Source organism: Euprymna scolopes, chromosome 33 (genome assembly GCF_053919585.1).
Source record: "Euprymna scolopes isolate OS-2025 chromosome 33, ASM5391958v1, whole genome shotgun sequence".
NCBI classification, from domain to species: Eukaryota; Metazoa; Mollusca; class Cephalopoda; order Sepiida; family Sepiolidae; genus Euprymna; species Euprymna scolopes.
In genome coordinates, this window is record NC_136514.1 from 64848764 (window position 1) to 64873707 (window position 24944).

At 33.8% G+C, this 24944-nt stretch overlaps 1 protein-coding gene across 6 annotated transcripts in view; it reads right to left on the reverse strand.

Annotated features, from left to right (window-relative positions):
* Nucleotides 1–24944, reverse strand: part of LOC145258276 (stress-activated protein kinase JNK-like) — a 432258-nt gene that overhangs the window by 78230 nt on the left and 329084 nt on the right. For all 6 annotated transcript variants that reach the window (XR_013864086.1, XR_013864087.1, XR_013864085.1 and 3 more), the window contains one exon: nt 15431–15596. Coding sequence is in view for 3 of the 6 variants with exons in the window: in XM_080116278.1 (XP_079972404.1) it covers nt 15431–15596 (166 nt within the window). In the remaining 3 variants the exon portion in view is untranslated. The remainder of the gene's footprint in view (nt 1–15430; nt 15597–24944) is intronic.

A 24944-nucleotide genomic window follows, 5' to 3' on the forward strand; every position in this document is an offset into this window, starting at 1 on the left:
CATACATACATACATTTATATATTGGTAACTAAAAATTTTCGACCCAAACTGATAAAAAAGCTTGCCCTATCTCTGAATACACTTTATGTAAAATTTCAAATGTTTAGACCAGAAATTGTGTGAGTAATTTGGTATAGATCGCAGACGTCAATTTTTTTTAAAATTTGACCGTTATTATGACCCCTTAAAATTTATAGTTTCGGGCTCAAATCACTTTATTAAGTTAGATCCAGGTTCAAGGAACCCATATCTAAAATTTCAAGTGTCTAGACCCAAAATTGTCGGAGGAGTTTGGTAGAGTTCTTAAAGGTCAAATCGTTGAAATTTGACCCCTTAACAGCCAAATTTCTGGCTGACACCCGTCACGTCGATTTTCCCAAATCTCAATACCCGGTATTTCAAATTTCGAGTCTATAGACTAAAAATTGACAGAGTTATTGCATAGGGAAATGTACACAGACAGCCGCACAGACAGACAGACAGACACGTTCACTTTTATAGATATCTAGATAATACAGACACACATATATATATATATAATACAGACACACATATATATATATAATACAGACACACACATATATATACATACATGATGATTGCAACGTCTTGTCACACGAGTGACACTCCCTCAGACATTTAAAGTCCATGATCCCAAAAATGACTTCCATCGCCACAGGACCATTTTTATAGACAAATGCCTGAGGGAGTATCTATACACAGATGATGCTACAAAGTCTTAGCTTTGTACGAAAGCTAAGTCTCTCTCTCTCGATTCAAAGTGTTGAGATCCAGCAACAAGCAAGAGCAAGATAGCCAACAAGTTAAACTGCAGACCAGCTGAATGTGGGTACTGGTCTCCCGCTTTATGGTTTTTAAATCAGAGGTTTTCTTCTCCTAGAAAGGTTGCCTTCACCCCAGCACACACATACATACACACAAACACACATGGTGCTAGTTGGCCGTTGACCCTGAAAGAGGGTTCATTCGCCTTTTGAAAGGTGTTGTTTTTAATCCTTCTGGGGGACTAGTTGCCCTCCTCACCAAACAAGTCTGTTGGGGGAACCAGTTTAGTCGCCGGTGACCCGACCATGAGGCAGGTAGTACTGGGTTACATGGCAACAGTAGCATATGACATGACCATATACATACATATAAGCATATATATAAATGATTATGTTTGCAGCATCTCTACAGATTGCCGTCTCAAGTTTTATGTTCTGCACCAAATAGCCTTTCATGTGTCCTCAGATAGTTCTGAAGGCTGGCAGCTGATTTACAAAAACGATGACAGACATGACACACACAAAAGTCAAAGTTTTAACAGAGTTTAGTTGGATTCAGATGAGGAATATTGTCTTTATGCACAACCATATTGTTTTTTAGTCCAGATACCTTCATACCTTTCGGCATATGACACACATTGTGCTGTCGAGTTGCTGGGGAACATTGGATGACGATGGTGTATCAATGTGAAATTTGATATGATTTACATACCCTGCCTTTGAAAGAAGAATACATCCACACTTTTCACAGATCGAATTTGCCTGGTTACATGGCAAATTCTCTAGGTTTCCTTTTCTAAGTACTCTTTTCAGATTCAAAAAGGAATATCTAGGATACCACAAAATGAGAATATATTCGATAAGAATAAGAATTACTATAATGAAGCATTAACTTGATCAGGATATCAAGGAAAGATAAAATACATAAAGGAGGTGGATAATGAAGATAGAAGGATAAACTACACAATATCATATAACATGGAGATGAAGGGAAAAAGAAATGTAGGGAATAAAATTAGGTATAAAAATAAAGATAAGAATAAAAAGAAAGAAATTAAAAATGATAAACAAGCATATAATCGTAATAATGCAGTTATGAAGAAGAGAAATAGGTGCAACCCACCTTTCAGCGGACATATACCAAATAATATCCCTAAAGAATTTTACAAAATAATTGATGAGAACTTCTCCCCAGACAATAGATTAAGTAAAATAACTAATAAGAACACAGTTAAACTTTCATTCTCAACTGCTACCAATTTAAGTAAAACTATAATAAATTCAAATAATGGTAAAATTAACAAAATAGTGAATAATAGTAGGATTGAATCAGGTAAATTAAATATTGAGAAAAATGTAACTGTAGAATACCTAACAAATGTCCATGAGAAGGCAATTGCTAAATTTCCTAAATTGTATAAAAATGTGAAATTAAGGTGGATAATAGTAAAAAAGATATACTTAGGGGGAACTGAATGTAATTTTAAGGACAGATACAGAAACCATATTGTATCATTTAACATTAGACCAGAAAAGGAACCGAATAAGGATAAGGATAGAAATAATGATTGTAAAAGAATAAATATTAAAAATAAGAAGAGAAACACGACTGCATTATGTGATTGGTTTAGGGAACTATGTAAGAATAAACTAGAATTTAAATTAAAATGGTTAATAGTAAATAAAGATAGAAAATATAAACCTAGTAAATCAAAAAGATGTAATCTATGTTTATTTGAGTCATACCACGTAGTGAATTCCAAAGAAAATGTTAAACCAAGAGTTTGATGTTATACAAAGCTGTTTACATAGAAATAATTTTCTATTATTGTGCCTAAAATCTGATTAAAATAATGTGTAAATAAAAAAAAAAGGAATATGTTGAGAGTGAAATATAAGTGTTGCAAGAGAATGTTAAATTTAATATGAAAATTTTAGGATGGTGCAATAAATAAATTAATGTCATTAACTTAACATAGAAAAAATAAACTAATTATAACCTAAAAAAGGGAAATAGAATTAAATTTTAATTTAATAATCGTTATTGGGAATAAACTAACACCTGAGAAATTTCAATAGCAAAAAGAAAAAAATATATATTATGTAATAAGTCCTTTGAACTTTTTTTTAATGGATGCGTTATCAGCAGCTCTCGTTACTCTCGCTTCTCCTTATTTATCCCTCAGTCCAAAGGATGAAGAAAAAGCTGCTTTCCAGGTCGGCACTACTTTGTGAACAGTAGCCGGAGATGTCGAAAATTTCTGTTTCTATGTCTATTGTTGTGACCATGTCACTAGTAAGGGTGCTGGAGGTAAATGTTTCATCTGGGCTCACATTATCCATCTGATAGTCTGGGACCCGAACCTTGGATTAACCACTAAGGAGGCTGTCCTATCAGCAGGTGCAAAGTACTGGGGCTGCTGTATTGCCATCTGGTGAATGGATTCTGGACCATGCAGTAGTTTCAGGTGAGGCCTCTCGATGCCATGCTAGTGGGTAATTGTTATGGTTTTACCTTATCATGTGCTACAAAAAAAAAAAAAAAAAAAAAAATTCCTATCTTTCTCTATTGCTTTCCCTCCTGCTCTAACCAAGTCTGTTGACCTGTTCCACAAATCCCAAATCGTCAACATGAAATATTTCCAGAAAAAAAACACGAATAAACCTAGAACCCCATCCTCCAACGTAGACCCCTACTACCATGTCTCCTTCTCCAACGTCAACTTCCAAAGGTTGAAACCCAATTACAGGAGACGAAACCGGACATATTCTTCTTAAGCGAAACTGGCATAGGGCCGACCACTTCCCTAGATGAGTTCATAATTAAAGGATACTCTAACTAAATCTGACCCCCAAGATCGCCATGGGCATGGAATACGTGCCTACATTAAAGATGGTTTTCCGTGTGGTAGGGATATCTGCAGTGAAGACCCTAATTTAACTGTGCTTCCGGATTGCAGCTGCTTACACCACTGCATTTATATTTGCCCTCTATCGCCCCCACAACAGCGGAGTTACTATCTTTAAGAGTATATCTGAGAAAATTGACCACATCCTGTCTGCTCATCCTTCGACTAACAGCCACATTTGTGGTGACTTCAATGTCCACAATGTGGAATGGCTAACCCACTCGGACAAGACAGATGAGGAAGCGAGGTTCTGTTATGATTTCGCCATTGCCTATGACATCACTCAGATTGTTCATGAACCCACCCATGTGCCCGATACTACCGATCAGTATGCAAGCCTTCTAGACTTTTTTCTCACAACTTCCCCTGAGTTATGTTCATGTTCCGTTCTATCTCCTCTGGGATCCTCTGATCACTCCGTTGTATCAGTTAAGATAAAAATGAAATTCAATAAGTCTCCAGACATACCTCTCCACCGTACTGTATATCGATACTCAATGGCTGACTGGGATGGCTTCCGTACATTCATATCTGATCTACCTCTGCATTCCATGTTTAAAAAGGATGTATCAGACCTGAACGAATGGTTAATTGTAGGCATAGACCGATTCATACCATCTAAAAAATTCCAACAAAAACCTAACAGCCAGCCATGGTTCTCCCCAGAATATGCTGTTGCCACCACGCACAGAATTCACTTTCTTTATACCTACCAACGTAATAGATGTTCTGAAACTAAAGTTGCTTTCACGACTGCCAGCAACCACTGTAAAAGAGTAATAAAAAATGCAAGAGAGCTATATGCTCAGTCTGTTAAATCCAAAGTAGCTGAGCAGCAGCTTGGTTCTCACCAGTTTTGGCAAATAGCAAACAGGATCCTGAAGAGAAGCATGCATTCTATCCCAACCATCATCAATGGACCAGAGGTCATCTCGTCAGCATCAGACAAGGCCAAACTATTTGCCATGAACTTTGCAGCTAATTCTACCCCATGCGATGAAGGCCATATTTTCTCCTATAACAGACAACACACTATGCAACATACAAATATCCGTGCATGAGGTCGCCAAGCTAATCAAGAACCTAGATTCCAGTAAAGCAACTGGCCCTAATAGCATCCCAATTATAGTGTTAAAAAAGCTTCAACCAGAACTTGCTCCCATACTTACGAAACTATTTAAGTGCTGCCTTAAGGAGAAGTGCTTTCCGACTCCCTGGAAAACCTTATCAGTTTTCCCTGTATTTAAGAATTCACGTGATAAGTCGTCTCCCTCTCAGTACAGACAAATAAATCTCCTGTGTGTCATGAGTAAGTTGCTGGAATCCATATTAAATAGAGAAGTAGTCAACCACCTCAGCAAAAATAACCTTCTTAGTGACATGCAATATGGTTTCCATTCTGCCAGATCTACAGCAGATGCGCTAACAATTATATCTCATAGGATCAGTGAACCTCTTGACAAAGGCTTACTTTCTAGGGCAACTGCTCTTGACATATCAAAGACCTTCGACAAGGTATGGCATAAGGGTCTACTTCACAAGATTCCCAGCTACGGTATAACTGGAAATGTTTTCTCAATTATTAAATCATTTCTCTCCAATAGGCTCATAAGAGTAGTGATTGATGGGCAGAAATCAGAGGCCCACAGTATTAACGCTGGAGTCCCTCAGGGGTCCATCCTGGGCCCAACTCTCTTCCTGATCTACATCAATGATCTCCCAAAACACATACTTAAATCATTTGTTGACATCTATGCCGATGACACGACCATCTACGGCAACACATCAAAGGCTGTAAATGACAAAGTTCTCTCTGATTCTCTATCCTCTGACCATGAGCGCATGGTACAGTGGGGAGATGAGGTGGCTGGTTACTTTTAATGCATCTGAAACCAAGCTCCTATCTTTACATCATCAATGCTCTGATCCCCATCTGGCATCAATTGAAATGGATGGCTCTTGTCTAAGGGAAGCTCCATGTTTTGATAAGCTTCTGGGTTTGACCTTTACTCCTGACCTGAAATGGAACATGTACATCAAGTCAGTTGCCAAGGTCGCTGGAAAAATGGTAGGATCCTTCTACCGCTCCAGAAAATATCTCACTACTGATGCAATTCTCTATCTATATAAAAGCCAAGTACGTACAAGGATGGAGTACTGCTGCCACATCTGGGCAGGAGCTGCTAAAAACAGCCTATCCTGCCTTGAAAGAGTATAAAATAGGCTTTGTGGCTTAGTGGGGGATGCCCTTTTCTCTTCCTTGCAACCTCTCTCCGACAGGAGAGGCGTTGCGAGCCTGTCTTTGTTTTATCGTTACTTCCATGGCAAGTGCTCGTCTGAGCTCCAATCTCTGGTCCCCCCTCGCCAATCTCTCACAATAAACACCAGTCTAACTGAAACCACTGTCAATAATTTTCCCCACTCTTTATCTGTGCCAAAACCAAAATGTAGATCCCATAAACAAAGCTTCTTTCTTAGAACTGCACACCTATTGAACTCTGTTCCGTTTGCCTGTTTCCCACCTGACTCCAACCTGGATGTCTTCAAGTCCAGCATAAACAGATTCCTGATAAACCGCCCCCTTAAGTAAGACACTTTATCAAATCTCCAATACTAACGATTACTACAATACTATCCTATTGATTACTGTACATGCAATAACCCTTATCCCCGAGTGGCTTCCGGCTCTTGACAAGTGGTTACTACCTTGTAAAAAAAAAAAGAAGAAAAATATAGAGATGAACAGATTATGATGGATTAAAATAAACTTAATCAGAATAGAAGTTTGAAGCAAACTAACTCAGAAATTGAACCTAGACTGATATAAAGAGAATAGTATTAGAACCATAAGTTTAAATTAAGCAAGACAAAAGTCAAAATATTAAAGTAAGAATACATAGGAATTTCAATAAAAGTATGAATTGATAAATATGGACAAAATGGAGTCATTTCCCTTACATCGTAAAGATATACTGAAATAAAGATTAAAAAATAAAAATAAATTGTTTATATTAAGATAAGACTTGACAAGAGATTTAACATTTAAATTATTTACATACCCAGTATGGGATAAAGATAAATTTTAATATGGGTAGCACGCTTGCAACTGGAATGTTGATCTATAACTGTGAAAAGTATTATCATAGAGCAGTGTTACATAAGGAAACCAACCACATAATTGATCTCAAACGATAAGTACTCTAACTGGAGGGCTTTGGGAACGGAATATTCCACCAATATAAACAAATATATGCTATTCTATACCTATCTGCATGTAAAAGTTCTGGAAAACCTATCTCTATAATGAAACATATAAACCTATAAAATATATTTATACTCTAGTATTGAGGAAATGACAAACAACCCAAATTAAAGAATTATAACCATTGAAATTTAAGTTTATATATGGATTTATATAAATCTCTGATGAGTTGTTTGATAAATTTCTATCATTCAATGAAACATGTGTAAGGCGTACCATACCAATAATGAAACCATATGAATGTTATATAAATATATGTGGTTTTGGAATGTTTACTAATGATTATTTATATATATATATATACTAGCTGTACCCGGCCACGCGTTGCTGTGGCTCAGTTTGTTAAAATGGAACACATGTGAAAGTAGAGAAAAGTTTGATTCTTTTTTTTCAAGAGAATGTACAAATTATTTTTTTTTTTAACAGATGTTAAGAAAATAAACAGAAAAATACTTCCATCATTAATTATGCAAAAAAATAAATAAAATGTTGATTTAGTGTTTCAATATGCTTATAAATTACGATAAAACTTGTTGAGTATGCACTGTTTTACGGTTGTTGTAAAAATGGAACGGAAACTTAAATTTCGCTTTATTTTAATCTTTCTTAATTTTTTAATTGTGCCCCCCCCAAACGAATATAATCAAAGCAGTAACATTCAACAATTGTACTTTATGTATATAAAACACAAAATGGGTGTTTGTATTACTGTACACATAGATTCGAAAAAGTTGTCAAAAAACAAATATATAACAAATAAATGTTATCAAAGGCAAGATAAGTTACTTTTCTGCCAAACTGGATATATTTTTTGTGTTTTTATTCAATGTAACATATTTATTCAGCTCGAAAAACATACAGTGTTTACCGATGTATTCGAAAATTCAACATGTGTACTGTCTCACACCCTCTTTAACACCATAAGTATGGAAAAAGGTGTTATAAATAAAAAACTATAGAAAATACTATTAAAAACCCGCCGAATATATGTCAACCTATGTCACGGTAACATATATTGAGCGAGTTTTTAACAGTATTTTATCCGCGCGCCCCAACATCACCCCCCCCAAACAAATTAGAGTGGTTGGTGTTCTGTAGTAGCGTATCTGGATATTTACCAAAAAAAAAAATATTTAGGTTTGGTTCACCCTAAATAATTTAGGTGACTGAAATAGGAATCTAATTGAATCTTTAATTTCCTGAATAGTATCCGATAATTCATTTTTCTTCGAGTTATATCGAATACATTAATACGGACTTTAGGGGCTTTTTTCGTAATGTTACTGTAAAAATTATTTTTTATTGTTACAAATTACGATGCTTTAAAAAAAAAAGCAAAAATAAATTCTTGCTTTTTTTTTTACTACTGAAAACCATAACTTTAGTAAAGGTATTTTTTGTTTAAACAAAATAAAACATTTTCACCAAGAGTTAAGTAAAAATAATTAGTTCATTATATTCTGCGATCATTATTTGAAAAATACTGCAATTTTCATTAAAATTCGTTAATTTCCTGATTTTTGGTGAATTTTTAAGTAAAGGGAGGAATCAAAAAGTGTATACACTTTGAGCGTCGGCATTCATTTTGCGACCTCGTGTGGTTAATTTAAATTAAAGTTCAATCACATGGTTACATTATCAATAAACACATTGAAAATTTACCGATATTGTAAACATATTCTGTTTACATTAAGCCTGTGGTGTTTTTTTAGTGATGCAATGTTGTCAATTGAGATTTAAAAAAACCCCGCGAGATCAGGAGAAAGAAATGTCCAGAAAATCGCTAGCCAGTTTGGCAGAAAAGTAACTTATCTTGCCTTTGATAACATTTATTTGTTATATATTTGTTTTTGACAACTTTTTCGAATCTGTGTACAGTAATACAAACCCGTGTACAGTAATACAAACCCCTTCGGGGAGATTGGAATGCCCCCCCCTCCACCTAAAATGTACTTGGAAAAATCGATTTTATAGTGAGATTTAAGAATGGTTAGTCGAAAAAAAGGTGAAAAATAAAACAAATAATCAATAAATAATTGTTACCAAAGGCAATAAATGCTACTTTTTTTTACTTACATGAATGAGTTTATTTTTATGTTTTAAAGTATTTTCAAGCAATCTAATGCGAGTGTCTGGGTGCCAAATACCTCCAGATTTTCTAGAATTTCCCGCTAGATTGTAAACGAAATCTCCAGATCTAGCAGGAAAACCGCTAAATTGTAACACTGGTCACGTGACAGGAAGCGGTAATAAATAATTGTCCCTAAATAAAAAAAATAGCCTCTCGGTACAAAGAAATCTAGCTATTTATCATAGAAAAATTAAGTATAATGTTATAATTAAAAAGAAATATATAAAAACACACATGGATATAGTAAACATATTATACCAAAACGTGGAAGCCATCCGTCCAGTGGTTTTTGAGACAATTAACTCCGAACGAACCAAGATTTACATTTTTATATATATAGATATACTAGCTGGGGTTTTGGTAGGTAAGTATGTGGATCGAACCCGAACCCTTGAAGCAAAGTTGGAAATCAAAGTGTGAAAAAAAAAAAGTGCAACGTTAACCATTGGGCCACCGCGAAATACTAACAGAAACACGTTTAAATTTATTTAACTATTTAGAATTGGCAGGTGCACATTTTAATGACTTAATGAGGTCAACTTTGTCTGCGGAGTAGTATTTCATTTACTGCGGGAACGCTTTTTTTATTTTTATTTTTCCAAGATGTCGGGAGGGGGGCGGGAGACCATGTCCAAATGGAATAGCAATTATCTGATATAAGGAAAATATTTCCACATTGATCAAATCTGATTGCTTTCGGATATTTCTGGCGATCGTGACCGGAAAAATTAGTGCCACTTTTATTATACGAAAAAAAACGAAAAAAAATAAAAACACAAAAAAAAAACTAACCTAAGTCAAACGAACCATGTTAAATGTAAAAATCGAAAAAACAAAAACGAAAACAGAAAAACGAACGTTAAAACTAAAGAAAAAAAAAAAAAAAAACATGTGAAAAATGGCTTAAATAAACCCTGTTTCGATATTAAAATTTAAAAAATTGGTGGGTACCCGGGTGTGTGTGGTCGGTCGGGGGTGGGAGTGTTAATGAAAACCTAAGAATAAGTGAAGTAAAAAAAAAAAAAAAAAAAAAACGGAAAAACGAACGCTATGTGAAAAATGACCTAAATAACACTGCTTCAATATTAAAATTTAAAAAATCGAAAAAAAAAAAAAAGACATCTCACACCACGATTCGAACCCAAAACTTTTAGATAATGACCCAACGCTCTAACCAACTGAGCTAACACGATGTACATGAAATTTAGTCAGTTCTTCAACTATTTAAACTAAATCAGGTCATGACATCATCTGACGCATGCGTAGAACCGATCTTGTCATGAGAGGACGGTTTTTGTTGACACCCCTCCCCCTGTAGAAAACTGTTGATTTCAGGGTGAAAAAATTAACGTTTTTGGCCAATTTTTCATGCGAAAGATGGAGCTTCAATATGATACCAAGTTTGTTGATTTTTATTCTGTCTGTCGAAAGTTTTTAGCGGACACACAAACACACATACATACAGACATTTTCGCTTTTATATATATATATATATATATATATATATATATATATATATCTTCCCTGAAACACATGTCATAACTCTTGGATAATTCTTTTTTTCTAAAACTGGATTTAAATGTTTTGAATTCATTACATATATACTAGAAAGTTTTAAAAATATATACGGCAATTAAGCTAAACCGAATTTTCTGTGCTTTATCCTCATGAGGATTCATCATACTAAACATTGTATTTACAGATATAAACAGTGTTCAGACTTTATTTAATTACGTGTTTTGTTGAACAATGATTTTATGCCTTGAGTGACTGTCAGTCAATCTAATATGGTTTTGTAGTTAGCTTGTTTCAGATAACCATTCAGCATAAATTTACTTTAGAATACTGAAGAAATTCAATTTTGTAACTAAAAGCTTAACTATGTTTTTTGTTTGATTTTAAAATGAAATTCTCTTTTCTATTTTCATTATTTTTTGTTCAATGCTTTTTTATATTTAATTAATTCATAGGGTGTGTTATCTTTTGCATGAAGGGCTGTTTTTTTTTTTATTTTTGTTGTTTTTTTTGTTGGATTATTTTCCCTTCTCCGTTAATTTCTACTTTTACTGAATAAAGGGGAACCACTTTTTTAATTGTTTTTATTTAAAAAATTATTAGATGTTTGTTCACTAACTTGCAATTATTTTCAATTGTTTTTTAAACAACATTGTTAGTAATTTTAATAATAGATTTTGTTTATTCCAATTTCTTAACCTACGCTCAAGTAGGTATTTTGTGTGTTTGCAATTCTGTACATTTGTTGCCTGCTAATAGGGGTTTTATTTACAATACATATCTAACTTTACTGAGATGCAACTGGCAGAGAAAGTATTCCAGAGTTCAACAAGACACACCTGAGGAAGGTTGACGATTATATTGGCAGAAACATTGTAAGAATAACATCTAAAACAAGGTCAATAAAGCAATTACTGTTATTTTCATGCAAATAAAATCGATTTTGAATCCCCTTTCCTGCTGTTTTTAACAGATGTTGCTCCCTCCCTTAATTTTAGAATAAATATTTAAAAAATTTATTCTATGCTTTACTATACGTAAGAAAATTTAAAAATAAATTTTCTAAGTTTTATTTTAAGGAGAGGAGCTACACAAATTCTTCTACATTTATAAATAGGAATTGAACCCTCCTCATATTTTAAAATATTTTTAAAATAAGTATTTACTCTGTTGTTTTAAAGTAAATAACAGCAATTTATCTAAGCACACAAAATATTGAAATCAAATTATTAAAGTTTTTTTTTTTTGTTATTGTGTTAAATCTTAGGTGTAACTATATTTTTATACCTGGACTTGAAGTTAGTGGCAGAGTTAAGGGAGTGATTTAGCTGAGGGTCTTCATCTACATTAAAATACATAGATATAATTGTTTTTTGAATTTGACAAACTTCTTAATGTTTTTATTGAAATGAACAAATGCAAAAGAATCTCCCAACCAATTAACCATATTAATATCAAAACAGCTGATGCTGATTTATTTATATGATACTACAGAAGATTTTATGATATATATGTATAGTAATTTTATGATATGATATATATGTATAGTAATTTTATGATATATATGTATAGTAATTTTATCATATGATATAAATGTATAGTAATTTTATGATATATATGTATAGTAATTTTATGATATCATATATGTATAGTAATTTTATGATATATATGTATAGTAATTTTATGATATGATATATATGTATAGTAATTTTATGATATATATGTATAGTAATTTTATGATATGATATATATGTATTGTAATTTTATGATATATATGTATCGTAATTTTATGATATCATATATGTATAGTAATCCGCAAACATCCATATTAGGTTTTAATTCGCATATTTATTTTTTTAAACAGCTGGTAATAAATCAATATTCTGTAATGTACATTTGGAATTTGCATTGTTATATTTTCTTATATATACAATAGTTTCATTGATAGTCAGATGTTGGGATGTGGAAATTCTTAGCCAAAAGGCCATGGAACTATAAAAATAATATTTTATGACAAGGCATTTTTAGATGAAAAGAACACTCTCCCTTCAATTTAATCTATTATTGTATTATTTTTTTAATAGGGATGGATAGTGTAATATCAGTTCTGCTGACCATCCTCTCGGGAATTACCTCCTTTTTTTCTTTAAAAGATATTATATCCTCCTTTGAGGGGGGGGGAGTAATATATTATGTTGACAAGAAAGGTCTTGTGGAATTTTTAATTTTGATTTCAAATGATATATTCTCAAATACGTTTTTGTTATAATAACTTTACTTTATATATCATTTTAAATAGCGTTTTTCGCTCTATCGAATTGTTTAAACTACAATCGTTTTAAAACAATTATGTATTCTTTTCAGAATGTTGAATACAAGATTGAAAAAAAGTAAATTCGCACAATTCACTTATTTCAATTCAAGCTAGGCCAAAAAACTGCTGAAACAGCTCACGATATCAACAACAGGAACCACTATTGAACGCACAGCAAATTGTAGTTTAAGAAATTTTGTGGCAGCAACAAGAGTCTTGAAGGTGATGAGCATAGTGGTCAGCCATCGGATGTTGACAACGATCAATTAAAAGCCTTAGTCGATGCCAATCCATGCACAAGTGTTCAAGAACTTGCTTCTGAATTAGACGTAACATATATGATGATTTCCAACCACTTGAGAGAGATTGGAAAGACAAAAAAATTTGATAAAAGGATGCCTCACGAACTGACCACAAATCAAAAGAAACACTGTTATGAAGTGTCATCTTCCTTCTTTTATGCAACAAGAACAACCCGTTTTCTGACTGGGCTGTGACTTGTGATGAAAAGTGGGTCCTTTATGACAACCAGCAATGCTCAGCACAGTGGTTAGACATCGATGAAGCTCCATGACACTTCCTGAAGTCAGAGTTGCACCAAAAGAATGTAATGCTGTTTGGTGGTCTCATCTATTAGTTTTTTTAATGCAGGCGAGGCCATTATGGTGAAAAAGTACTGTCAACAAATGGATGAAATGCATTAGAAACTTCGACAACAACACCCAGCATTAGTCAACAGAAAAGGCCCAATTCTCCTCCACAACAATGTCCAACCGCACGTTGCTAAACTGACCTTGCAGAAGTTGAACAAATTGGGCTACGAAACTCTGCTTCATCTACCACACTCTCCAGACCTCTCACCTACCAACTACCACTTTTTCAAGTATTTTGACAACTATCTGCTTGAGAAATGCTTAAAAAATCTAAGCAATATCGAAACCACCTTCAGCAATTAATCGCCACCAGAACACAAGATTTTTATGTAACTGGCATAAATACTTGTTTTATGTTGGCAAAAGTGTATATATTCTAAGAGTGCTTATTTCGATCAATAAATTTCTGTTTGAGCCGAGATATGTTTATCCGAATTTAAAAGTTAAAAACTGCAAGAACTTTCTTGTCAATCTAATAGTATCTTCTGTTGTTACATATCATCCTACAAGACATTATATCCTTCTTTGTGAGAATAATGTAATATATATTTTTTTATCAGAATACCATCCTCTCAGGCATAATTACCGCCCCCTTTTTTGGGGGAAGGGGAAAAATCCTTCCAGGCTTTATTTCCTCCTTTGTAGTGTAGTATATTTTCATCTGTCATGATACATTCTTCCCAGGCATTTCCTCCTCTGGGGGGGGCAGCATAGTATATATTTGTTTCTCATAATACTATCCTCCAAGGATTACCCTCTCCTTTGAGAGGGGGATTGATGTCATGATATCATCCCCTCAGGCACTAACTTCTCCTTTGGGGAAATCAGTGTATGTAGTTCATTTACTACATTATATCATCTTCCCAGCTCCCTCTGATTGCAAATTTTTACTAGTATTCAATATTTTGATTAATTTATTGTAAGATTTATTCAGCTATGCTGTTTTTCCCTAAATTTGTTTAAGCCTATAGAGTTTAAAATCGATAAATATTCATCATTAATACCAACAATGAAAAATTAAATTTTAAACAAGAAAAAATTAGAAGAATCGTTTTTGGAATTGGAAATTAAACTCAATTTTATCAGAACCCGATATCCCCCAAAATTCTGATTTTTTCAAGTCCTAACAATAGTAATTTGATATTATCCTCCAGATAATCTACAACTCCTGCTATTTATGTAGCTAACAGGTGCTTTCTTGATCTATTTTATGCAAGTGTACATGTTTCAGAGTTGTTTGGATCCCATATATACTTAAACTTGTACAGAATTAAAATTTAAAAAATAGCATGAAGCAAAAAATAAAAAAGTGAATTTTACAGAATGAACAAGTTGTTAGAATTGAATTTATCCAGTTTTCTGCAGTGAATGCATATATGAAACTAGAAGCACACAAAGGAACTACAGTATTGTGTTTAGGTCATCTGATGATCACATAACATATGAAAATAATAATTATGACAGATTCAAGAATATGTATTTATTATATTCCAACTGCCCCTATCTGGTGTTGCTCAGGAATATTTTGGCTAAACTAAAAATTCTCTAAAATAATATTCAAATGGATTGTTTGAAGAAATTTTTATTACAGCCTATGTTTATCGTTATTAGTTAGGGTACAAGCAAAGGTGAAAGTGTAAAGTATTGGTCTTGTGGTCTAATCTCTTGGATTATGAAGAAGAAAGGAAGCAAGTTTACTTTCTTCTGTTTTCATGTACAATTATTTGATCATTTAAATTTCCTTGGCAATCTAGCACATGGAGGGTGAGGGTTCTGAGAATTTCATAAATGTTTTATCAATTTACTTTTTGTAACAAATGGCAATATTTTTTATAATATATAAAAATGATGTTAACTCACCGTTTTCTTTATAACCCATACCCAGGATGACTTCTGGTGCACGGTAATATCTTGTTACAACATACGGTGTCATCATAAAACCAGTTCCTGCAGTCCTAGCTAAGCCAAAATCTAAAATTTTTAGCGTACAATCAGCTTTCACCACAATGTTGCTGGGTTTTAAATCCTGGAAAAAAAAATATGAACACATTTTAAGGATGACAAATCTTCTGTAAACCCTGTTCACAGTTTTAATTGATTTCTTAACATTTTAGTATTATTTATAATTTAACAATAATGATATGAGAATGTGAAAAAACTAATTTCAATAAAAAAAAGGATACTTATCCAGAATATGACCCCATTTCTGGCAAATTCATATTACCATCTTCTAAGTAAGCAGTCAAAAGATGCTGATGTGATTAACCAATCAGCTCTCAGCAAATTTTTTTAGAAATATTTATTCTTGATAAAAAAACACTATTCTCTGAAAATTGTTCAAATGTAAACTACATCGATTTCATCTCTTCTTTTAGTGTCAGTTAAATCTAAGCTAATTCTATTCAGCCAAATTTACATATTTTTGAATGGAATATTCCTGACATGAAGAAATCAAGATAAAAATAAATATTTTCAGTCATAAAAGAGAACACTTTAGACAATTGTTTTGAATGTGAAAATCCTGTGTTGACAGTTGTACAATGTGATGAAGATATAGAAGAAAAGTGTGCCATATACATGCAAGCTATCATTGCAAGTAGAATTGATGGCATTGAAGAGAAAATTGAAAATGAAGCAAATAGGAATGAAGAACAGATAGGAAAAAGTGGATTTATTAGAAAAAGATTTTAATGACAAAATTATTAACAAACATAGTCACAGTGTGGCAATAGAGGAACAAAGAGAAAGAAAATTCTGCATCAGGAACATTATCATCCACAACTTGCCAAAGTCAAAGGAAACAAAGAACGAGGCCAGGCAAGAAGACATAACAAATGTTAAGAGAGCTGTTTGATGCTCTAGGAGTTAAGTAAAAAAAAAGCAATAGAAAAGTACTCCAGTATTGGAAAGAAAGTAAAAAGACAAAGTGCAAATCATCACATCAAGAAACAGATATTCAAGAAGTCGAGACCACTAAAAGAAAATGAAGACTTTTTGCAAAGTATTTGTAGGACCAGATCTCAGAAAAATGCAAAGAAAAGAATAGTATATGCTGAAGAAAAATCCTGAAAGGAGAGGTAAAGGTAAGAAGAACATTTTTATTGACTGAGTGAAAATTTTTCATGCCAGAGAAAAAGCACTGCAATGGTGGGACCACCATCCAAGCTAGAAATCAATAAACAGCAGAATTTCTCCAATCTTTAAAAAAGAATGGACAAAAGATCTTATCAACAAAAATTGATGTGATTACAACAAAAATGAACGGAGCATAAACAGTTTAAATCAGATATAATATCACTCGCCAAAGAAGTTCAAATTTAAACCACATACATCAGAATTGATCATTGTAAACAATCTAGACCAGAAAAGACAGGGAATTATATATATATTTCTAAGTTATATAAGATGGAGGATTTGAACATTGAAACTGAAAATATATATAGTTCGGGTAAATATCAAAGAAGGAAAACTAAGGCTGACATTAACAATAGGAAATTGGAAGCATTATTGAAGGTAGACTCAGATATTCAGACTTCAGAATCTTATCAGAGTTGGGTATTTCAACTAACCACATGAATTGCACCTCCTCAAGAATACTTAAGGAGATTACCTCACCAAACCTCTCATGACTGTGGAATCAAAACCATCCATTCAATAGAAATAAGGCTAGATTACCTCTATTTTTTAAAAAGGTGTAATAGAAACATGTTGGGCAACTACTGATCAGTGAGTTTGACTTAAGTATTGTGTAAAATGTTAGAAGGATTCGGGTTAGGGAGAGATTGATGACACATTTTGTAAGCAACTACTTGTAATGTGATAAACAGCATGGATTTGTTTCAAGTAGATCCTGCACGACACAAGAACTTGACAAGTGTATCGAAATGCTAGCTCAAGGAGACCCTGTAGATATTGTTTACTTGAATTTCAAAAAAGCCTTCAACACAATGTCACACAAAAGGCTGGTGGATAAACTTAAGAGCAATGGCATTAAAGGCAAAGCTAAAACATGTATAAGCAGCTTCCCACAGAATTGCATCCAACATGTATCAGTAAATGGCCATGTATCCAAATAGGCTTCATTAACAGGATTCCACAGGGAAATGTTCTCGGGCAAGTACTCTTTATCATCTTACTTTCCAGAAAAAAAAAAAAACAAATGGTGACATGATAGAAATTTACAAGATGTTAACAGGCAAAGTTTACATGTTTATATTAACCAACAAAAAAACAAAACAAAAAAAAAAACAACAAAAAAAGATACAACTAAATAGGACAAAGGGAAGCAACTTCAAACTAAGAAGCACAGCAAACTCAGCACCAGAAAGCATTCGTTTGGACTGTGAATATTGCTTATGATCGCTGCATGTGCATTAAGCTTTTTCGTATAAAAAAAAGAAGCCGACAGACTCGCGGTAAATCAAACACTGTCCGCACTCAAAGTTCACGTCAAAAACGGGCACCTGTTTTTTTTTTCCACACTTTACTATTTTCCAACTGCGCGTCAAGGCTTCGTTTATTTTTTTAAACAACCAACGATTTTTCTTTTCATTTACCCAAAAACACACACACCTACAAACATCCGGTCAATGCCGGGTACCCCCCACTAGTCTATATATGTAAAAGCAAAAATGTGCATATGTATGTATGTTCACTTTTTGTGTATGTCGGCAAAAGGATTTTTTTCAGCAGCTTCTTGAGGCCGTCGCTCATTTTTAAAACTTTTTATATCACGTTGAAATCATAATATCTACGAGTTACGAACGGGGGTCGCGTGTGTATTTAATTTGCCCGACTTTGAAAAGATAACTTCTATTTGTCTATTTGTGGAGGAATTGTTGATTGTCCATTATTCTCCAATATATTATAAATTTTTCAGAAATTACGAGTTCATATTTTTTTATAACATTACATTTCCTGGCCACTTCAGTATGCCTTCTTTTGGCTGTGACTATTCCACTCCTAGAATTATTTCTAACTTCTATCTGTCTTTTGTCTATTTGTACTTGTGGTGAACCAATCAGTGGAATGCTGCACACAAAGTGATCATATTATCCTATAGCAATCATATGTATTAGATAAACATAAGGATGGAATTTGAGAGATATATAGACAAAACATGTTATAAAACAGATTTAGTCCATTTAGATAAGAAATTTTGTGTTTCATTGTTTCCAAATTTTTAATTGAAACTGTAAAATAAATACAAAATCTCGAAAGTCATGGCATTCTTCAGTTTTTGTTTAAACCATAACTAGCTATAAATACCAGGCATTTTTCTTTCAGAAGAAAAAACATTTTTCTTTTTCATTTTAAAGCTATTTTTAAAAAAAAGGATTTTGAAAGTTAAATTTAATTATTACAATATTATTTAATCATTAAATTATTTGAATCAAATTGCTATTTATGGTAATGTTTTGAAATTTCAATTTTTTTGAAATTCCAATTTTTTAATACAATTTCAAAGCAAAAAATAACTTTTAACTTTAAAAACTTATTAATTCCTTTTTTATAACTATAAAAACGTGTTTGGTGATATTAAAATAGCTCATTTTTTTTTTAATAAAGAAATCAAAATGCATTGTGGTGGATCTAATTTCCTAATAAAATAATATTTTTATAGAATGTTTTAAAAAGTCTGTTAAAGTATGCTATTTTATTGCATTCTTGATTTCAATAAACAATTATTAACAAATATTTTAAAAGAACCAGACAACCACCCAAACAAAATTAATTCACCTCCCTTTTTGAGGTTTGCATTCACAAATATTCGTGGGCTTAGAAGAAATCTAGATGATCTAGAATCTTACCTCTAAATAAACTACCCGAATATCTTAACATTAAGTAAACCTATACTACTCAATCTCATCTAACTACTTTAACGATCGGATACCTTCCTCTCTGCCGTAAGGATTTTGATAGACATATGCACGGGCTTAGGGTGTATATTTGTAGCACCTCCCCTCTAACTAGAGAGCAATGTCTTGAATCAGATTATCAGGCTTTTATGTGCTTTCAACTAGCCTTTCATCACTGCGTTAGTTACTTATATTTCCTCTACCGTTCTTTCTCAAGTCAGGACTGTACCCTAATCATGTCTCTCATAGTATAGATGCAGTATTTTCCTTAGATAGTAACGCCCAAATACATGTTTGGTGATTTTAATGCCCACCATAAAAATTGGCTGGGTTTCTCAGGTTGCAAAGATGCAGCTGGATACTCTACTTATAGCTTCTCTATAGCCTATTCCCTTACACAGACAGTAATGTTCCCAACCTGCCTCCCAGATTATTAACACCAGCAGGCTTCAGTTCTAGACCTATTCCTCACCAAAGTATCCGAGGATTGTGTGACTAATAAACACAGATCACCTAGTAGTATCAGTGGACATCACACTTAAATCCCAACCCCAAGGTTAGGAGTCATTGCTCAAAACGACAAGGTACTACAAAAGGGCTGACTGGTTCAGAGATGCCCCATGGACCAATATCTTCTCTCCCCCAACTGAAGTGTGTGCCAATGAGAAAATTGAATGATATAAAGCGGGCATTAAAGCACATGTTCCCACACAAAAGTATTATAACAAGTTCCACTCATCTCCATGGTTCACTACAGGTTGTGCAGCTGCCACTGCACAAAGACAGCATGCATTCCACCAGTTTGTACGTCATAAGTCAAATACAAATAGGCAAAAATTTATAGATGCTAGAAATCATTGTAAGAGAGAAATAGTGAGAGTCAAAAGAAAGCATGCTGAAATAACCAGGGAATGCATAGTGCGATTTCTAGAAAATCTATTATAGTGTAGTGAATCAGTAATTGCTTCACTATCCAACAATCACATGCACAGCAACCAAGAAGGCAGAATTGCTTGCCCGGCAATTTGCCTCCAACTCAACCTTAGAGCAAACAAACAACTCCCTCCCAAATTTCCCAATGTGGACTGAAGCCAGATTAGATGATGTGAAAATCACCCCTCCTCATGTTCGCGATATCATAAAAAACTTAGACACCTCCAAGGTGTGTGGTCTTGATTCAATCCCTGTTATACTAATTAAGAAATACTTAGCTGAGCTAGCTCCTGTATTTTTCAAGCTTTACAATAAATGCTTTGCTGAATCTTGCTTCCCTAATAGCTGGAAGATGGCCTCTGTGGCACCAGTTTACAAGAATTCTGGTGAAAGGACTGACTACACCGCAAAATGCTTCATACGTTCATTCATTTTGCCTAATTTTCTATTGAACAATCTATTTTTGATATATGCTGCTGCTATTAAAGCGTACATCCATAAACTATGCGCTAATTTCGATTTGATAAGTAAACATCTTGTCATCTCTTGCAAGGGGGAATATGGTACAGATTTCTCATGTTTAAGACGGTGGTTAATTAATAGAAGTTCAAAGTCTTTACAAGTAAATTCAGTCCCATTGTCTGAGTGAATACATTTTACTGAGCCGTACGGGGCAATATCAGCTAAATATTTCTTAGTGGCAAAGATAGTAAATGTAGGTATGAACAGAGCATTTTTTTAGAATAGTTACAGATTTCGCCTTTATTATTTTTTAGGGATATTTTAAGCATCGCCTCTTTTCAAGACTATATCATTTATTTGATTACTGTCGGCAAGTTCAACAAAATGACTTTGTGGATTAAAGTTTGAATCCAAATTAATAAAATCAGATTTCTTGGTGATAACGTGTGCTGTAGCACCACAGTCTTTAAGGAGATTTTTACCGTTTGTGGTATTGTCAAAGTTATATATGAATAGAAACGTATGTTCTTCCTCAAAGTTCTCAACGTTTTTTGCGGAGTCCATTTTAGAGCGTTTATATCGACATTGGAAACTTTTGTGGTTAGGTCGTCCACAATTATAGCAGATAATTTTATTCTTTTCCTTGGGAAAATTACTTTTGGGGAAAACGTTGTGGTTGTGATGCGTAATTTGGTGGTGTCTGTTTTCGAGAAGCATTTTTGAACTTCATAATATTGCATGAGCATCTGATTTATCTCTTTGTAACTGTGCAATGCCACTTTAAATTCACTGAAATTTATGGGTTTGTCTTTCTGAATTATAACAGTTGTAAATGGTTTAAAAACGGCTGGAAGTCCCTTGAGGGTCATTGATATCAACAAGCTATTGCTTATTATTTCACCTGAGAGTTTTAAGGCATTGGCGGTTGTTTCTGCCCTTATAACATAGTCAGTAATATTCTCATCTTCGTTATGTTTCAGAGACGTTAGTTCTGTATATAGTGATATAATTTTCGGTTTCCCTTTTGATAAATGATGCTCTCTTAATATGTTCAATGCTTTCCGTCTATCATCCAAGGCATCTCTTATAATCAGAGACAGACTTCTATCATCTCTGCAAAAACAGTCGCGTTCTTTTCGAGAAATTCAGGGCCGTTAGGATTCTCTGTTGGAGATTGTATCACTTTCTGTAGTTTCCGAATCCTTAGATACTCCAGAAATTTTACCTGCCACAATTCGAATTTAGATTCCGAAGCATCAAAGAAAAGACGATGGCTGGGCACATAACCTGTTAAGTGTTGAAACATTATGTTGAACAGAGATGGCAGTGAAGAAGCAGTGTAGTACGATCCTGAGTGTAATTGGCAGTAACAAAGATGACAGCGAAGAAGCAGTTCAGATCAGATTCTGAGTGTAATTACCAGTAACAAAGATGGCGGTGAACTGATTGCATCCAAAATTCGACAATTTTTATAGTAACTTTAGAAGCTTTTCATTGGTTGTTCACCATGACTTGTGGTTATAAAAACGATCGTCGAAATCATTGGTTTCATACCCCCCATCAGGAGTCAAAAACATTTAACAAAGCAAATACATTGAGAGCATTGCAAAGGCTGCTGCAAAGAAGGTGGGTTCCCTATACCGTGTTAGAAGCCTACTCACACCTGAGAGTATCTTGTACCTCTACAAAGCCACCATTCAATCATGCATGGAGTATTGTTGCCACATCTGGACTGGTGCATCTACCAGTAGTCTCTCCCTCTTGGATAGGATCCAAAAAAGAGTCTCCTATCTAATATGTCTCACTTTGTCAACTAAGCTCCAACCCCTGTCCCATCACCGCAATGTTGCATCACTGTGCCTGGTTTACAAATATTTTAATGGAATGTGCTCTGATGAACTCGTTGCACTTGTGCCCCCTCGACATATCTCCAACAAACCTACTTAGCAATAAAATCACACCCTTTCACTGTTGAGGTCCCTAAATGCCAGAAAGTTTTCTACTTTAATAGTTTTCTTTCTTCAAACAGGTAGACTTTGGAATTCCCTCTCTGCTACCTGCTTCCCGGACTGTACTGATATGCTTAAATAAGTTTAAATGTAACATAAAACAACATCTTGTTAATATTTCCTAGGCATGGTCCTAAATCATAGCCCCTTACGTTCAAGTGGCAATATGCTTTGTTAGAGGTGAACATGAGTAAAAAAAAAAGTCATATAGAAATGAGAAACATGTACACAATTTTATCAATATCAGGTAACTCAGGTAAACAATTACAATCAGTTATACGATGTTATACATATAAAGTGTCTGAAAAAAACCCAGAAAAATATTCCTCTCAGTATTTTTCATCGAATCTTTATAGTATCTTAAATAAAGATTCCATTATGTGGGGAATTCTATCCATTGACCTCCAGGTCAACTCTTTAACGAGTTCGGGTTAGGTGGATGCACTCTGTTCTGATACTTCTTTTCTGTCCTTAGTCGGTAGGAAATCTTCCTATAATTTTTGTTCCAATACAGAGGATACAATTTTGGAGAGATGAATTTCCTCACATTTAAGACTGACCTTGTGTCTAACTTTGTCCTTGTGAGGAGACAAGTAAATAGGGACTCAATGGTGAATATGTTCGACTTTTTAAAATGAAAATGTTAAACTATATTTTTAATTATATCTCTAACATACAGCTGAAAATTATACTTTTTGTACCCTTTAAAGCTAATTCTAAACTAACAATGAAAATTTATACGAATTTAAATTAATTAAAAAAAATGGATTCAATAAATTATAATTCATTCATATTTTTTTTTTCAAACCAATATCAGGAAGTTTCATCGGTTGCTTGACAGACCGAGAACAGGCTAAACGTGTTTCTACGAATAGTAGAAATGGAGGTTGTTCAGTTTTCTCCAACTGCGAGAACTTAATACACCAGGGTCGGAAAGTGGGATTGAGAAGTCAGCGCGCCCAAGGCCCGGGGGGGGGCATTCTAACCTGCAAAAAGTACATGAACAACCCCTAGGCCCCCTTGAGGGTGCCTCAGGCGATTAGTAATAAACAAAGCCTGGGAGAGTGGACCTCCTAGAACTGCACAGAACTAACTCCCATCACAAAATCAACAGGGACGGGATCATTACAAGAATGGTTTACTCTTGATTTTGGGGGCTCAAGATAAAAATCCCTAGGCACTCACGATGACATCTCGGTGATCAAGATTCTTTTTAGCAAGTTGCACGTGGCGAGACAATCGCGCCACTTGTCTCCACGGATAAAATTGTTCGGGAGTCTCGCATTGATCTTTTTCATTTTAAAATTTTCATTGCGAAAACAATGTTATTATTTTAAAGGGAATTCTTGGATGACAATAATACGTGTGAAGTAAAAAATTTAGTCAAAATTAGCACATTTATAGTGGTTGCTTTTTCTCCATTGATGACAACGGGGAGAGAGATGATGGTTTGAAAGAGGAGGCGATGAAAATCTGGCAGATTTGCCGTAGGGCGCGGGGGGGGGGGGTTAAGAAAGAAAAGAAAGAAAGAAAATCAATGCAGGTTATGGGCTGATCCGACTACCGATTATTACCTACTGACAGTCTGGAATCGGACCAAGTATGAGCAAGAAGAAACAGTAGATATAAGTGGTTATTATTGACGAGGGCAACAAAGATAAATTAGAACTAACAAATCGATAAATTACAAAAAACAAAAAAAATGTCAGAATAGAAATTGATATTTAAAGGAAGCATTTTTGTAGCTAGATTTTAATGAATAAAAACACTTTCTTGTCAATATTTGTGGAGTTTTGATTTTATTTATTCATTTTAATAAATTTTCAGTTTCGTTTCAAATTCCTTTATGTCAGATTGGAGGAACAACAGTTGTGTGTGTGTGTGTGTGTGTGTGTGTGTGTGTGTGTGTGTGTGTGCGGATAGGATTTGAAAAAGCGATGGCGCAAGAGTTGAAACCAATTTTTAACAAATTACAAACTAAGAAAAATAATCGATATATCTAATTTTAATTTTATTTTTTTTTCCTTCTTTTTTTAGAAACAGCCACTTAAAAATAATAAATATTTATTTTGTATTTGCCGGTTGATGAGTGCAAAATAAAGGTCCATATTC